The sequence below is a fragment of the Quercus robur genome, chromosome 7 (assembly GCF_932294415.1).
Source record: "Quercus robur chromosome 7, dhQueRobu3.1, whole genome shotgun sequence".
In the NCBI taxonomy this organism is placed as follows: Eukaryota; Viridiplantae; Streptophyta; class Magnoliopsida; order Fagales; family Fagaceae; genus Quercus; species Quercus robur.
Window position 1 is genome coordinate 42,323,656 of NC_065540.1, and position 18,626 is coordinate 42,342,281.

Consider the following 18,626-nt stretch of genomic DNA (forward strand, 5'->3'; position numbering starts at 1 on the left):
TTAAGATTTCTAACCATCATAAATCATTTTTCTCTGCGATAATTTTCTTGCATAATAAAGCAAATAGAATGTAAGATTATGTGTTAGAGAGAAAAATAATAATAATTTAAAACACACAGATAAGATATTACCCCGTCCAAGAAAAGTAGCAAAATTCAAGTTGATATTTTGAAGAGGCAGGTCCAATTTGGTCGTTCCTGGTCTATACTGGAGTCGGTAAAGAAATAGAGTCATGGGTGGGTGAACAAGAGTCCTTCCTCCTTCCTAGTTCCTTCCCATTCAGAGCGTGCACGCCAAGTTTGTTTTCTAGCCATGCACATTGCAGGTGGCATTTATTTATTTAACTAGAACTCACAATTAATTGGCATCTGGTATAGTCTATTTTGTCCTCATGAGTTTTAAAGCTACCGCACTATATGAGACAAGCATATGCTCTCTGTTTTTTATTTTATTATTATTATTAACCTTTTAATATTAAGGGATTAAAATGACAAAAATTCAAAAGTACAGGGGTTTAATTTTAAATTTTGAAACTGAGTTATATATTACAATGAATCTAATATAAGATATTTATAGGAGACAAAATTTAAAACTAACTATATACCAAACCATGGTTACTAAACTTGTAGTACAAATAAAATACTTGCAAATCAAGTATGATTGGGATTAGACTTGATATCTTTAACACATGGTTTAAAGCCTTTCGGCCATTTATATTCTTAGCTCAACTCCAATACAAAGAGCCATTTTCGGAGCACCACACAAAGAGATTTGTGAGGTTTGCTATAATATCTTAATGCCTGTTCTCTATTATATGGTTCTTCTTAATCCTGCTTAGCTAATACATCCCATGATATAGTAAAGATTTTCCAAGAATCATTTTTTATCAGCTCACTCATATATCAATCTCACTTTGAGTGTTTGTACGTTTGAAACCACATAGTCAAATCTTAAGTGAATTATAGTACTAGAGATTTTAACATGGAGGAATCACTATACAATAATTTTAAAGGTTCTAAGACTACCAAGGTAGTTAGGAAAACATGACGTTTGCAGATGTTGCATAGAATCTAGGCTAGTAAAGGTTTTGTAAGTTGTTGCTTGTTATAATTGTGCTTTAAATAGTGAATTTTCTATGAGAGTGTTTGTCCTTGTTTTTCCTTTGAGGGGTTTTCATTTAGGGGTCATTTGGTTGGGATGATTACTAGGGATGGAGAATGGGGGGAAATGGTTTTTTTGGGTCGTTTGGTTAGGAAGGGAAACTGGGGGAGATTTTGGTGAGGCTCAAGAGTTTTCTTCTTGAACTCACCATTTAGGATGATTTTATTTTCTCTCCAATTTAGGGAAAAATGTGCGGGAAAGAGGGGGCTTGATGGGAAATTTCCCATCTACTCTCATCTTATCCCACTTGTATATGAAGTTTTTTTTTTTTTTTTTTTATTTTAATTATTATTTATTTTTAATACTAACAACAATTTTAAACTATTAATTTTTTTTAATGAGAATAAATTTATACAAATTACATTTTCTATCATCATCTCATTTTTCTTTTCAACCAAACAATTTTTTTTTTTTCCATCCATTCACTTTTCCATCTTCCCAATCAAACACACACAAGAAAAAATTAAATATTTTTTATCTCCCAAATTTTCCATCCTAACATTATTTATTATCCCCCAACCAAACAAAACTATAGTTTTTCTTTGTGATCAATCTTTGTGTCACAACCTTTATTGCTTTGATTTAATATAGTGCATAAATTGTATTGTGTATCTGTGTGTATGTATATATATATTCTGCTAAGTTATTATTTTTCTTTGATGTGAGTATTTGTTAATTTATTTAATTCTATATTGTTAATCACTTAGGGTATAAACTTAATTGTTTAGCACTTTTTTTTTCAATTAGCAATTAAAAAATTTAGAGGATTAATTGAAAGTTTCAAAATTTGAGAGATCAAAATCATAATAACACAAACATTGGAGGGTTAAAAAGTTTATTTTAGCCAAATATTCAAGCATCTTATGCAATCTGTATTTTTAACTTTATTCTTTCTACTTTCCTTATTTTAGACCAAAAACAGAGTCAAGACTAACGATAAGAGTCGGCAGAAAGAGACAGCTGGGCATTCTCGGCCACCAAACTAAAGTCTGAGATCGAACCCTTTCCTAATGAGTTTCCTTTACAAGATTTCCAACTTATCGAAGGCAGAGTTGTTAAGGATTGTCTCTGGGAATCGAGATCAAAGAATGAGCAGCGTGCTCCTTCTTCCACTACAGTTGAGTTTTCTCTCTAAATTATTTGTTTCACTCCGTAACCTCAACATTCTACAATTTGTTTACAATTTCCTTATCACTTTATTCACTTAACCTGAAATTTCATTTACTTGAAATGATACCATGTCTCATTCAATTATGTCAAATTTTAGTATTTCCTAGATACAGAGTGCTATTTTTAAATGACTTGACATTGGATACACCTTCAAATTTGTTATCTTTAATCTGAACTATAAAAAGGATCAATTTCAAATTTGTCTTTGTATTTTTAGACAATTTGTGATCTCCATGGATTTTTTTATTTCTGATTTTCTTACAGACTATAACATATCTGAAGTTGAGAGAATGATGAGAAGACACAGAGCGAATAGCTAATCTTTTTTTTTTTTTTTGATAAATTGTTACAACGAGTGGGGGAGAGGATTTGAACCCTGATTCTTGATATAAAAAAAACCGGTCAATGCAATTTAGTTACAGGATTCTTGGCATGTCTTGTTGTAATTGATCAAATTAATTAGATAAGGCGGAATGAAATGTTTTCTGATTTGTTATTAAAAAACACACAATCTGTTTATTATAAGCTTGTCATGAATTTTTGTTGCTGAGATTACTGTTAGACTCTGCAGACCCTTGCTCAATAAGGAGCACATTTGTTAAATAAAATGATTAGACATATTTGATAAGTACTTCGTAGAAACACGAAAGTATTGAACATTGACAATGTTTATATCAACCACTCACATAGGATCAAGATTTTTTTTTTGTTAAATTAATTTACAAGGAGAAGTTAATGAAGGCATTGTAGATGTGACAACCAACACCAGTTATACCATACTTTCTTCGTCATCTCATTTACATTTCTGTTTATTGAACTTTGAAAATCACTCTAAAGATTTAAAAACACAACTGTTAAATGATTTTCATCTTTGTGTGGGAACATGAAGTCATTTATTTTTCCCTCTCATATTGGGGAAACCAATTTCATTCTACCATAGCAACGGTAAGAAAACAAAAATCAAACTAAAATTTTATATGAAAATAAAAAATTTTGAAACAATAGATCACAGCTAAAGCGATCACCCTGACCAGCTTGTATAATTTAAAGCAATCATAAACACATGTATATGATAATTGATTTATTGCATTATTTTTCTTGTAATCTTAGTACATATGAGTCACTTCATATTTTCTTTCATCAGCAATTAGCCTTAACGAGGAAACATAGCTAGTTGTCTTGGCAATAGTCATGGCACTTTACTCTATCCTTGCAATGCATTCATATCTGTGACATTCAAAACATACATAAACAAGTACTTGTTGCAGAAACTTAAATTGATATTAACATATTAATATGTGGATTTAACATTAAATAGGAGCTTAAATTAATCGAAATATAAGGTCACTTACTGATATTATGATAATCTGAAACTCTAAATTGATAGGACTATTTAGCCACTAGTTGCTACATTTTCCACTTGGTTCTCTATTGAGTTGGCAGTTGCAGTTGGCATTGAAGAACAGTTGAATGCTTTGGAAGCTGCTTGCTGTAGCGATTAGAAACCATTTTGGACCCATCCACACAATGTTTTGACTGCCTCTGAAATAGATTGATTGATTGATTGGAAAATTTGTACAAAGCATTGGAGAATCTGTTGATGTGAGACACACAGTAACTGTGCAAACATTAATGCAGAAATAGCGAGGATTAGGATTAGGATTCCCCACAGTGGTAGAAGGACCTCTACCAGCAAGCCGGAGGCAGAAGTTCCTAAAATGATGCACATTCTCCTGCCTATATGGAGGTAGCTTGTGTTGAGAGTTGGTTGGCTTATCCCTGCCAATGTTAAAGCGTAACCAATCACAAGTACAATAAAAGATGACATAATTGCACCATGCGTTTGAAATGGGTTGCCAGAGTTTTGATACTTGACTTGTAGAGCGGTAAGCAGCGCTAAAATGAGAAAACCCAAAGCAATATGGACTTTGGTGGAGGAACCAAGTTGTTGCCGACTGTGAAAAACAGAGAGGAAAAAAATACATAGAATTGCCTCAGATTACATGCAATATTAATGGATATACAGTTGATGAATGAGCAAAAGGAATACCCATGACATTCGATTTGCCAACAAAATATTTTGCTTGTAATTAGATTAATGCTCATATTTAATTTAGAGGTGCAAGTTAAATTATTTGCCGAGTCTTTCAATATTGTGTCGACTTCATATCGAATCCTGTGTTCACTCATAATGATTTAATAATGTTATTTTTATTGTGTTCTTGCTTACATCTAATATTCCTCTAGAAAGAAATAAATCCCAGATTTTATTTTGCTGGCTCCTATTGAATTGTTGTTTTCATTTTTATTTATTTTCTCTTCATTTGTTTCTCTCCTTTATCAATTATAAAAAGATTTTATTTTTCTGTGTGTAAGTTTTTTTCTTCTTTGAAAACTATTGTCAAGAAATCATGACCCCTAGAAAATATGGTTTCCTGAACACAATGACTCCATTTATAATTCCTAGTATCCGAATTACAGGGAAAAATGATTTTCTTTAGAGAGAGAGAGTTTTTTTTATCTTGATTTTGATCTATCTTCTAATATTGACGCAACCAGTTAATTTAAGTAGCAAATTTTGTGAATTATAATTTATGGTATACGCATGAACAGAGTTAACAAAAAACTTATGTAATAAGTAATTAAGAGGAGCAATATAACGTCAAAATAAAAGGCAAAAAAGAAACAGTACTGTCCTAAATTCCGTTGGATTTGACAAAAATATAGATTGTTAATAAACTTGCAATACAGATGCAAGGTCTGTCTTAATATATGACATGAACTCAAATGTTTTGTAAACCATTAGAAGTGCCCACTAGAGCAGAAAATGTTGTGGAGATATGTAAAATCAGATAATTGAAATTGTTTCCAAGCCTTACCTTACAGGTTTAGGCATTTTCATATATAGAAGAGTTTGTTACAAATTCAAATTGTAAATACAGTTCAGATATACAAATCCGGATATACCTCTAGTTCATCACTTAGATTCAAATTCAAAATATGATTCTATTTTATCCTAATCCTATCTCATCACAAGCCTAAACCTATCTAATCATATCTTATTCAAATATGATTCAAATATACAAAATCAAATACAGATCAGCTGCTATCCTCGGCAACTATAGCTGTATCCTTAACAAGATAAGATTTCTCCGGATAAAATTATAACAAAAATGAAGAACTTGAACTCTTGAAGTAGTAGCATTCATGGGCATATAAATAGAAAAATGTAAAGCAAAAAATAATGGCTAATGCAAAAAGATTTGAACTAACCCTTGGGGATGAAAATTGTTGCCCTCCATTGTTTTTGCCTCCTTGTTTCTTCCACTTTCTTTGCCGTATGACTCATGTCCGAAGCCGTGCCCTCCTTTATATACTAATGTCTTTGTGTTTCTTTCACACACATTTGAATCGCTTATGGTTCTTTCCCACATTTGTCTCTGTCACGCCTTAAGCTCACTACTACTTTCACTTTGACTTCCACATATATAAAATCAGCGGCTTGTCTTTTGTTCCGTTGCATAAGCAATGCTTTGGTACAATCACTTCAATCTGAACAGCTGGTACAATAAAAAAGTGCCAAATAATAAAAAAAAGAACGCAGTGCCCACTCAGCAATCTAACGTGTCAGTACTTAAAAAGCTAAACAGACCTCACCTCCTCCCTGTATCCAAACATCCCCAAATCTCCATGACTGATCTGACTCCAAGTTAAACACCGGATTCGATGCCACCACAACCATAGGCACCATTGCACGTGCCCTCGCTTTAACTTCTTTGTATGTTTAAACTGTTTTTGTTACTAAAATGACTAAATCTTGTTGTGAATGCTCTTTTTAAAGCTAAAAAATTGAGAGTGCATCTCTAGAGGAAACAAAAGCCATTGCTAACCTATACTAATAGATTATATGCATTGCATGCATATCTCGTGGTGGGTTTGCTATTTTTAGGCCTAGCGGAATTGGTGGCTGTGTATTTTGATGGGCCTACTGAAGGTCTTTGTTAATTGTAGTCAAGGCGACTTGATGTATTTGGGGTTTTAAGGCGAAAATTGATTATCTTGTTTTAGATGCAAAATTACTACTAATTAATATGAACTACGTAGAATTTAAAAAAAGAAAAAAGAAAATTTATAGACAAACAATATTTGTCAAAATTTTTCACATTTATTGATGTGGCAGATTGATAGTGGTAAGTAAAAGAGTGATGTTAATGGTAAACTTAGATGAGAACTAGTAAAAATTTGCTAACTCAACTCTTAATATTATTCTTTTTTGTTTAGAAGTGCAACATTCACAATATTTTTTACAACAAATTCTAGGTTTTAAATTGCTTCTTGTTTTCTATTTGAAAACACCACTATAATTATTTTTTTACCATCAATAACAAGATATAACCTACTACTTAACATTTGTTCTAAAAGTGTTATGAAAAATATTGTGAACATAGCATTTTTTTTTCTCTTTTTTGTTTGTTTTTATTTAGTAAAAATATAGTATTTTATTTATTGATTATAAATAACTCTATTGATTAAAATTTGAAAGCTTTTTTTTTTTTTTTTTAACTTAGGGCCTTAAACGACCACATCTATTTCTCTACCGTTCAGCTGACCCTGCTGGTAGTGTCCTCAAACTGAGAGTGCATCTCCATTGGCGGTGGATCTTTTTTTTATGGTCAAACAGGCTTTTAGAAAGTAATATTAGGGACGCATACGTATTACTTTTTAGAAAGTTATAATAATAATGACCTTGGATTGGATGAGTTTGAGATACATGTTTGGGGGTCCCATATATATGATATATGATACATCATATATCATATATGATACAGGGTCCCATATATGATACATGTCCCATATATGATCCATACATATGATATATGATGTATCATATAGGTGATTCTACAACATACATATTATTTTTTATTAGAAATGTATAAGAATGACCTTAGATTAGATGGGTTTGGGGTCCCATATATGATCCATATATATGATATATGATGTATCATATATGGGACCTATTTTTTATTAGAAAGGTATAATAATGACCTTAGATTATCATAACTTTCTAAAAAGTAATACGTATGCGTTCCTAGTATTACTTTCTAAAAGCTTGTTTGACCATAAAAAAAGATCCACTGCAAATGGAGATGCACTCTCAGTTTAAGGACACTACCAACAGAGTCAGCTGAAAGGTAGAGAAATAGATGTGGTCGTTTAAGGCCCTAAGTTAAAAAAAAAAAAAAAAAACTTTCAAATTTTAATCAATAGAGTTATTTATAATCAATAAATAAAATAATATATTTTTACTAAATAAAAACAAACAAAAAAGAGAAAAAAATGCTATCTTCACAATATTTTTCACAACACTTTTAGAACAAATGTTAAGTAGTAGGTTATATCTTGTTATTGATGGTAAAATAATAATTATAGTGGTGTTTTCAAATAGAAAACAAGAAGCAATTTAAAACCTAGAATTTGTTATAAAAAATATTATGAATGTTGCACTTCTAAAAAAAAAGAATAATATTAAGAGTTGAGTTAGCAAATTTTTACTAGTTCTCATCTAAGTTTACCATTAGCATCATTCTTCTACTTACCACTATCAATAAATATGAAAAATTTTGACAAATACTGTCTGTCTTTAGATGTAAAATTACTACTAATTAATATGAACTACGTAGAATTTAAAAAAAAAAAAAAAAATTATAGACAGACAATATTTGTCAAAATTTTTCACATTTATTGATGTGGCAGATTGATAGTGGTAAGTAGAAGAGTGATGCTAATGGTAAACTTAGATGAGAACTAGTAAAAATTTGCTAACTCAACTCTTAATATATATTTTTTTTTTTTTAGAAATGCAACATTCACAATTTTTTTTATAACAAATTCTAGGTTTTAAATTGCTTCTTGTTTTCTATTTGAAAACACCACTATAATTATTTTTTTACCATCAATAACAAGATATAACCTACTACTTAACATTTGTTCTAAAAGTGTTGTGAAAAATATTGTGAAGATAGCATTTTTTTCTCTTTTTTGTTTGTTTTTATTTAGTAAAAATATATTATTTTATTTATTGATTATAAATAACTCTATTGATTAAAATTTGAAAGCTTTTTTTTTTTTTTTTTTTAACTTAGGGCCTTAAACAACCACATCTACTTCTCAACGGTTCAGCTGACCCTGCTGGTAGTGTCCTCAAACTGAGAGTGCATCTCCATTTGCAGTGGATCTTTTTTTATGGTCAAACAAGCTTTTACAAAGTAATATTAGGGACGCATACGTATTACTTTTTAGAAAGTTATGATAATCTAAGGTCATTATTATACCTTTCTAATAAAAAATAGGTCCCATATATGATACATCATATATCATATATATGGATCATATATGGGACCCCAAACCCATCTAATCTAAGGTCATTCTTATACCTTTCTAATAAAAAATAATATGTATGTTGTAGAATCACCTATATGATACATCATATATCATATGTATGGATCATATATGGGACATGTATCATATATGGGATCCTGTATCATATATGATATATGATGTATCATATATCATATATATGGGACCTCCAAACATGTATCTCAAACTCATCCAAACCCATCCAATCCAAGGTCATTATTATAACTTTTTTTTTTTTTTGTGGCATTATTATTATAACTTTCTAAAAAGTAATACGTATGCGTCCTTAATATTACTTTCTAAAAGCCTGTTTGACCATAAAAAAAGATCCACCGCAAATGGAGATGCACTCTCAGTTTGAGGACACTACCAACAGGGTCAGCTGAACGGTAGAGAAATAGATGTGGTCGTTTAAGGCCCTAAGTTAAAAAAAAAAAGCTTTCAAATTTTAATCAATAGAATTATTTATAATCAATAAATAAAATAATATATTTTTACTAAATAAAAACAAACAAAAAAGAGAAAAAAAATGCTATGTTCACAATATTTTTCACAACACTTTTAGAATAAATGTTAAGTAGTAGGTTATATCTTGTTATTGATAGTAAAAAAATAATTATAGTGGTGTTTTCAAATAGAAAACAAGAAGCAATTTAAAACCTAGAATTTGTTGTAAAAAATATTGTGAATGTTGCACTTCTAAAAAAAAAAGAATAATATTAAGAGTTGAGTTAACAAATTTTTACTAGCTCTCATCTAAGTTTACCATTAACATCACTCTTCTACTTACCACTATCAATCTGCCACATCAATAAATGTGAAAATTTTTGACAAATATTGTTTGTCTATAAATTTTTTTTTTTTTTTTTTTTTTTTAATTCTACGTAGTTCATATTAATTAGTAGTAATTTTGCATTTAAAACAAGATAATCAATTTTCGCCTTAAAACCACAAATACATCAAGTCGCCTTGACTACAATTAACAAAGACCTTCAGTAGGCCCATCAAAATACACAGCCACCAATTCCGCTAGGCCTAAAAATAGCAAACCCACTACAAGATATGCATGCAATGAATTTAATCTATTAGTATGGGTTAGCAATGGCTTTTGTTTCCTCTAGAGATGCACTCTCAATTTTTTAGCTTTAAAAAGAGCATTCACAACAAGATTTAGTCATTTTAGTAACAAAAACAGTTTATACATACACTATAGCAAAGAAGTTAAAGCTAAAAAGTTTTGAGTGATAGCTACAGTGAGCTACTATCTCTAGTAGCATAGTAGCTCACTGTAGCTAAATGGTATTAGCAAAAAAAACTTTATTTATTTATTTTATTATTTTATTATTTCCAAATGCTCACTTTCACTCCCACACGTGTATTGTTTCTACCTTCTCTCTCTCTCTCTCTGTCGCAGACAAACAGCTCTGCCTCTCTCCCTCTTTCTCTATGCCTCTCCATCTCTCCCCTTTCTCTCCTCTCTCAGCAAAGACAAATGGGTTAGAAATTGGTGTGCGGCGTGGGCATGCGGTGGGGTTGTGATCGGTGTGTAACAGTGTGTGGTGGCTATTGAGATCGGCATTTTGGATTTGTGGCTGTTCTGGCATTGGCGTTTTGGATTCATTAAGATCAATGTTGTTTGGTGGGTTTCGGCATTGTGGGTTGTTGGATTTCAGGAGTAAACATAGATAATTCAGCCTTAGTCCTTCGTCATACCTTTCCACCCCACTTATTGATATTCACCCTTACTTTTGTCAGCTAATGATCATAAACAGGCAATACAGTAACATCTCAACAAAATTTATGTATGATAGCAGAAACCATCAAATTTTGCTATCAAACTTGGAAGAAATTTTGAGGTAACTATTTTATAATCCCAAATACATAAGATGCTAAGATAGATGTATTTATGACAACTGTGAAAAACAGGTTGAGAGAGAAAGAGAGAGTAGAAAATAAAACCAATGAGAATAAATTGACAATTATAAAGAGCATACCTGTAACAATGCAGCAATAGTACTAAAAGAATTCCACAACAATGGAGCCAAATCTTGAAATAATTCTCTTTTCTTAAAATTTTTTAAAAAAAAAAAAAATAATTAATTAGGCACACCTGTATAAGTGCAGCAATAGTACCAAAAGAATTCCACAGGGAAGGAGCCAAATCTTGAAATAATTCCTTGTTCTACAAAATGAAACCAAAGGCAGACAGAAGTTTATAATTACAGCATACAACAGCTAAATTGCATAACCATTCAAAGAAAAGAACATGGGCATATTTCATACAGTCTTCAAAAAAACTAGTCATTGCACAAATCCAAGTAGTTCAGTATCTATATTGTTTTTTTAGGCAAGATGAAATCTTCTTGTACAACCACAAGTACACAGGTAATCTCAATATAAAAAAGGACTAGAGCCTTTTGAAAGTGTAAGGTTGTTGAGGTCTACCGTCCAACTAGTACTATTGACTAGCGGAATAAATAAAAAATAAACATGTGTTTAAGATAAGAGGATTTATATGTGTGATTCTCAAATCCCACAAGACACATTTGAGAATTGAAGAAGTAACTTTAGAAGCCAATCTTAATGACACATTATTCTAACTTTATACATACCAAAACATGGACTAGCTGTTGAATTTGGACATGGTTTTTGCTCTTTTACCCTTCTTTTGTTTTTCCAAACAGAGGACAACTACAACAAGAACAACCTTGCATTTAATCACAACAAATTCATATGTTATGCACATGCTTAAAGACCACAAACCAAAATTAACACTTTGGAATATTATATTAGATTTCAATTGAAAATAAACAAAACAAGAACTATAACAGATAGCAATAAAACAAGTAAACTAAGAGAATGTCAATACATTTGCACTAACTGCATTACATATGTAGCACTATTTGATTTATAACTTGCTAAATACTAACATTATAGGCCACACAGTACTTCCAATAAAAATAACACTCACAAACTCTAATTATTTGGCAACTCTGATTGGTTACTCTGTTCTGATCAAACCTATCTGGGTATAACAAAGAAAAAACCAAAGAGCCTACTCCAACAAACAAAAGGTATCTCAAACAATTAAGGGCACAAGAACTTAGCCAGATTTGATGTAGGACAAGCTGCAGGACAAAAGACTCTAGAAGGGGGCATTTATTTGGGAAACAAAGGAAAGAGATGGGACTTAGGAATTAGCACCTAGGGCTTGCTTGATCAACATCAAGCAGATGACATAGAAAAAGAGATAACCTCCTCAGCATTAGCACAGAGAGCTGCTTGGAAGTTGGAATCAACACCGAGCATAAAAGGAACCCAAGAATTAGCACTTGGGCTTGCTTGGAATCAGAGCCCCAAGCATTAGAATAAGACCCCCAAATTTTATAAATCCATAATTAACCGGTTACAATAGCGAACTTGAGACCCTTTAAATAGTCTTGAAATTACATCTTATATGGACAGAAAATAAAACCATAACGAGATTACATAATATATGGAAATAACATTCAAATAACAGTTAAATCTTTCAGCATCAATCAGTGGCAATTAGCATCAATCACCATCAATCAAGTCCAACAAAATTTAAATCAAAATCAATCAAGCCAAAGCAATTGGTTTCACTACAGCAGAAAGCCAAAGCAGTTCAACATAATACACACATACAATATGGCAAAATTGATTGAAAAAATTCATAACTAATACCCAAGTTCAAACACATACAATATAGCAAACATTGATTGAAAAAATGTATAACTAATATTAACTAAATTCCTAGTTATTGAATGCAAATTATATTAGGAAATAAATCAAGGCTTACGGAGTGTCTAAAAGCACATTTCCCACACAACCAATACTAGCAATCTCTTGGATTGAGCCTTGCAATCTCGTTGTGCTTGTACTCACAATCAAAAAAAAAAAAATCAATCAATATTTGTATGAAAATTGTAAAGGAAACAGAGATTATGATTTGAACTCGAATACTGAAATCGCAAAAGTCGAACAATTAGAAATCCATATAGGGAAATCGATGATGAGCTCAGTTTTCTGAGAAATGTGAAACGAAAATCATGGGGAAATCGATGAAAAAAGTGTGAGTAAACCAAAAAACAAAAAAAAAAAAAAAATCAAAGACCAAATTAGGGTTTGTGACTTCCATGATCAATTCGTACCTAATCGGAGCTGAGAACACCAAAAGAGACGAAGAGTCACAAATTGCCAAGATCAATTCGTATCTAATCGGAGTTGTGTCAAGCTCTATGAGATTTCCATGATCGTTTAGAGCATCCACATCAGTTGGTGGATACTCTTCTATAATACAAAAATTCCTTCATTTTACACATTTTGGCCAAAAAAACCTCCCACATCAGCTTATGTAAAACTGTGTAAAATCATCTAAAAATTTCCATGAGCTACAGTAACCGTGTAAATATACACGGTTACTGTAGCCTTGTAAATCAATATTTTATACTATTTTCTGTCACCGGTCAGATCCCTCTTCTTTCTCATTTCAGTCTCTCTCACCCTTTCCCTCTCTTCATCTAAATCAGCACAGCCGATCAACCATCCACCCACCACCACAATCCAGTACCACCCCACCACCACCATTACAACACATAATAATCCAACCAAAAAATCAATGGAAAATCAAACCAAAAATCAACAGAAAATGGAACCCAAAATCAATAAAAAATCAAACCAAAACTCACGCCAAAGCTGCTGTCGCCGCTGCCATGGAAGCTTGGGTGGAGTGCTCGCTGCTGCCATGAGAGAGTGAAGATTTGGACCACTGTTTGTGGCGGTTTTGCAGCTGAGCTTTGCTGCCACCGGTGATGGCATGGCGAAGGATTTGGGGCTCTCGGCCCTGGATGGAGCTCAAGGTGAGCTCTGGCTATGGCTGATCGTGAGGGAGGAGGGCAGTTTGGCAACAAAGGCTATGGCTGATCGCGAGAGAAGAGAGAGAGGGTTGTTCTGAAAAATAGAGAGGGGGACCGTGTGTGTGGTGGATGTTGTGGGTAGTGGGTGGTAGGTGGGTGGGTAAGTTAAATAATAAAATAATAATATTAAATGATTATTTAAAGAAAAATTGTGGATAATAGATCATCTGGTGTGAAAATTTTTATCAATAATTTATGTAAAATAAAAAAAAGTAAATTTTTAGTGTAAAATAGACAAAAAATTTTAAATGAACCGATGCTCTAAAGCACTAAGCTTTCTCAGTTTCTGTGAGAGAGTGAACAAATAATTTATCAAGGGCTGTGGCTATCTTTTTAAATTTTTTTGTGGTCTTTTTTCAAGGGCTGAAAATTTTGTCATATTTTATCTAGGGTTGTGGGCTGAAAATCTAAACGTTTTGGTACAAAACTGCCCTGCTCTTTTTTTTTTTTTTTTCTCATTTATTTCAAGGGTGTTTTAACTTATTTTGAGGGACCTAATATAACCAAGCGCATTTGTATTTATAGAGGGTCAAAATAACTAAAGTTTGTTGTAGTGATCAACAGTAACAAGTCACAAGCAAAAGCTCCAAAAATGAAACACACACGTCCAAGTATACTTAGTATAGGGAGGTAGCTTCTGTTAGAACTTGGTTGGCATATCCCTGCCAATGCTATGGCATAAACAAGCACGGCTATGATAAAAAGCGACATGGTTGCACCATGCGTTTGAAATGGGTTGCCAAAGTTTTGATACTTGACTTGGAGGAGGGTGAGCAACAATAGAATTAGAAAGCCAAAAGCGGTATGGAATTGGAATGTAGTGGAGAAACCAAGTTCCTGTTGACTGCCACAAATAGAAAAACATGGAATTGCCTGAAATTGCATATAATATTGGTACAAAATAAAAATTAGAAAAAAAAAAAAAAAAAAAAAACAGTTGAAGAGTGAGTAAAAGGGAATTAAGTGAGTATTCATGACATTCTCCTGAAAAATGTAGTAGTGTCTTAAATTGTGTTGGCGTTATGCCAAAGAAATACTCTCTCTCTCTCTCTCTCTCTCTCTTCAAAAAAATAATGATATATTTTCTTAACTTGCAATAAAATGTCAAGTTTTTCTTCATATAAGTCAAAAATAGAGATAGTAGTCTAAGAAAGGAAAAAATTTAGGATTATCTCCTCTAATCTACTATATGTCAAAAACTACACATAAATGATCTTTTTAATCATTATATAGTGGATTGGAGGAAGATAACTCCAAACTAGTTTGCAGTTTTAGTTTTTTCTCCTAAGAAAATATCACTAGAAACTAAAAAGATATTACTAATAACAAACAAACTAATTCTAACTACGTGGAAAATACAGTAGCACATGTGAAAAATGTGTGGAGACGTCAAATACTGTTTTTAGAATATACAATTGCACTACAATATTACAATTGTTAATATAAAATAAAATTTCTAATAATATATTATAGAAATTCAAATGTTTTTATAGAACCGATATGTAATTTAAATAACTTTTCTGCTATAACCCAAAAAACAAAAACCAAACTCAACCTTACGTAAGATTGTTAAAGTACGCTTAACTTCTGTAGTTGAAATAACTACTTATATACCTAGTATATGTCAAAATTTACTACAAAAAAGAAAATGATCATGCAGGTAAGACATTGACAAGTTCTTGTTTTTGTAATGAAAAATTTTTATAAATGAACTAGTAGGATTCATGGGCATATAGAAAAATGTAAATACATTTTAAAGCTATATATATATATATATGAAATTTGAACAAACCCTTGGTGAAGAAGATTGCTGCCCTCCATTCTCGCTTCCTTGTGTCTCATTTCTATGTGTGTTGAGTGTTCCTAATTGCTATGTGCTTGCCTTTTTATACTCTCTATTCTTCATGTCATGTTTGTGTTAGAATGAATCACCTGTATACTGATAAATACGTAATCATATATTATTCCAGAAATTTGATATTGGGATTGTTTGGTTAGGGATTAGAAGAGATTGAGTTAGGTTATGTATTTAGACATCAGATACTCAGATTGCTGAGTCCGTACAGATATATTATTGCCTTTTCATTTAATTGAGACTTTATTTACTTTTCAGGTTTACAAATATGGACGGATTGCAGAGCTGAGAAACCTTCCAAAAGTTTTAAATTAGTTTGGTACATGTGTTCCACATTGTCTATGGGTGGAAATGATAATTGAAACTTGGATATCTGATGGTCCCACGTCTTCATGCTGATTCCGGCAAGAAACTAAAATGTAATCGTGTTGATCCTGGTGGAAAATAAAAGTAAATAACTCAATTCATAATATCACTGAAGTCTAAACCACAAGTAGTGCAGATTTCTGTTCCACTTTTGAATCTTTATGCTACTAATTGTTAAAAAAGAGGAAGTTTGGCTACAAATTAACTTGGTTGTAATTTAAGGTTATAACTTTACTTAATATTTTTTTATTAGATATGGATTTTGACAAATCTACAATTGATCGAATTACATTTTTTTCTTATATTTTTCATGCCTTCAAAATTTCTAGAAGATAAAAAATCAGTAAAAAAAATCATCAATCAATTGTTTAAATTGCAAGTTTTTGTAGTATAAAATTCTGTATAAAAATTAAGTTTATGAATAAGACAGAAAATAATATCCAGTTGGTACATAATTTAACATGTCTGTTAAGAGCGTAAAGAACAAGTAATCTAACGGCTATATTTTTCAAATATGTAGAAATCTTAATTTTTTTTAAAGGAATTTGCAACCTTAAGCTATAATCAAGTTTGTAATCAAATTTTGTCCAATTGTTAATATCTTAAGCTGGGAGCATATTTGTTGTTGAATCACTTTGATTACTTAGGCATATGGACCATATGGTTTGTTAATTACTCTCAGGATTGGACCATACGGTTAAAATAATATTTAAAGCTACAAATTGAAAAAAATTGGCAAATGCCCTTTTTGGGCAAAAAAAGCAGCATTCTGCCCTCTTTCCCAAACTAATTAAGGAAATGCCCCTCTTTTGTAACTTGATAATACGGAAGTCGAGATTCATTAAAGAACTCGATTTTATTATAGTCGAGTTAGCTTCAGCCTTGTGCCACGTTGGCAAAGCAGACATGGCCTTTTCCAATTAAAAAATGGTCGTTTATAAACGCGTAACTCGATAAGTAGAAAATCAAGTTTGCTTTACATTTTCAAACCCAATGTCTCACAACGCCTATTCACTCTTTGCCTGTTCACTCTCCCTCGCTCTCTGCCATCACTCTCCCGCTATACTCTCCCTCGCTCTTTGCGATCAAGCTTCCTCACTCTCCCCCACCCTCCATCAGTCTCCCTCACCCATTTTCAATCAGTCACTATTGCCGGTACCCTGGTGCCCTACCGTACCCTTTTCGAACCCTCACCGTACCCGCTGCCGTTGATTACAGGTACGTTGCTCTGCCGTTTTACTGTTTTGTGTTGCATTTGTTTTGTGGGAAATTGATGTTTATCAGAGGGGGATCTTGCATTACCAAAATCTTCAATTTTTTTCATTTGTTTTATGGGTATGACGCAGGTTCAGATTTTGTGTAGGGAAGAAAAGATGATAATAAGTGCTAGTTAAATTTTTTACTATTTGAAATGGGTTGTTGAAAAAGTTCTGTTTCATATTGCCAAAACAAATGGCTACTGTGGAAGGAGCAAAATAGCTGTATTTTTGAAGATACAAATTGATTAAAGACTCGGTTGGGATCATTGTTGATTAGAACTTTGGTTGATTGGTCTTGTGCCTGGGGTGCTTACAGATAGCAACCCCCTTCTAGATTTCACATAATCACTTAGCTTTGTACATAATTCTTTTAGGTTATGGTGTGCTTATCATCATGAACATGAAGTAACCTGTTTTATTAATAAATTATCATTATTTATCATAAGACAAATGAACATGAAGTAACCTGTTCTGTTAATAAAATTTATTTATAAATATACGAAAGTATAGTTTATATAAATATTTTCCATTTTTGCGATAGGTGTGGACATTGAACTTCATGTTGATATCGTTTCCTGATTTCATTTATTGTAGAATTTGTATTTGCTGCAAACAGTATGAGTGTATGCACTGACATTGAAAATAGAGAATATATTACTGCTTTCATTAGAGTTCAAGCCATGACATGAATTTCATGATTTCCATTTTGAGAAGTTTCTTATATTAATTTATGCACTGACATTGAAAATAGAGACTAAATGCACATCAAAGTTTGTAACTTTTGTTTTATGATTATTAATCTTCAATTGTTTATATTAATCTTCAATGTTTTTCATTTGTTTTATGATTATCAGAGGGGGATTAATCTATCTTTGTCTTTCATCCTCTTTAATGTGTGAGTTATAATATGTTGACTGTTACTTCAATCTATCTTTGTTTTTTCATTTGTTTTATGTTGACTGTGAATCATATACTTTTTTATCTTTTTGTTAAATGCTGGTTCTCAAATCTTCCATCATTCATTTGAATCTTGAACCAAATGAGAAAATCTCTTTTAAAATAGTAAGACAATTTGGTGATAAGATGTCTAAATGACTTTACTTTTGTTTGGTACCTTTTTGTTAGTTTCTATTAATGTTAATTGAATTGCTTTTGTATTAATTCATCAGTGTGTTGTCCCACAAATTAAGATTAATCTTTCAAGTATGCTTTCTTTATTGCTAAAACCAAACAATTTTCACGCTTTCGTTAGTGTTTTGGAATTCTGTACCATCTTGTTTTATGTTCCTTTTATGGAGAGAGAGAGAGAGAGGAATAGAAGGATATTTTGAATGCCAAGAGTTGTCCATTTAGAGTCTTAAATTTCAATTAATAGGGTTGTTGTATTATTGGATGTTATTGAATGCGCCTAGACCTCCAAAGCTTTCTGTTCTCATAGTATTTGTAATTTGTAGTTTGTAC

General features: G+C 31.8%; 1 protein-coding gene and 1 long non-coding RNA gene across 2 annotated transcripts; one reads left to right on the forward strand and one right to left on the reverse strand.

Annotated features, from left to right (window-relative positions):
• Positions 1 to 3,590: 3,590 nt before the first annotated feature.
• Positions 3,591 to 13,587, reverse strand: LOC126691431 (uncharacterized). The gene is made up of 5 exons (XM_050386482.1): positions 13,448 to 13,587; positions 12,921 to 13,076; positions 12,569 to 12,643; positions 10,859 to 10,930; positions 3,591 to 4,286 (listed from the first exon to the last, which is right to left on the reverse strand). The coding sequence occupies exons 1-5, from the start codon at positions 13,585 to 13,587 to the stop codon at positions 3,830 to 3,832; spliced, it is 900 nt and encodes a 299-aa protein (XP_050242439.1). The 3' UTR covers positions 3,591 to 3,829.
• LOC126693512 (uncharacterized) lies at positions 6,115 to 8,149 on the forward strand. Its single transcript, XR_007645387.1, has 2 exons — positions 6,115 to 6,392; positions 8,086 to 8,149. It is a non-coding gene; the product is annotated as an uncharacterized LOC126693512 (long non-coding RNA).
• Positions 13,588 to 18,626: the final 5,039 nt, after the last annotated feature.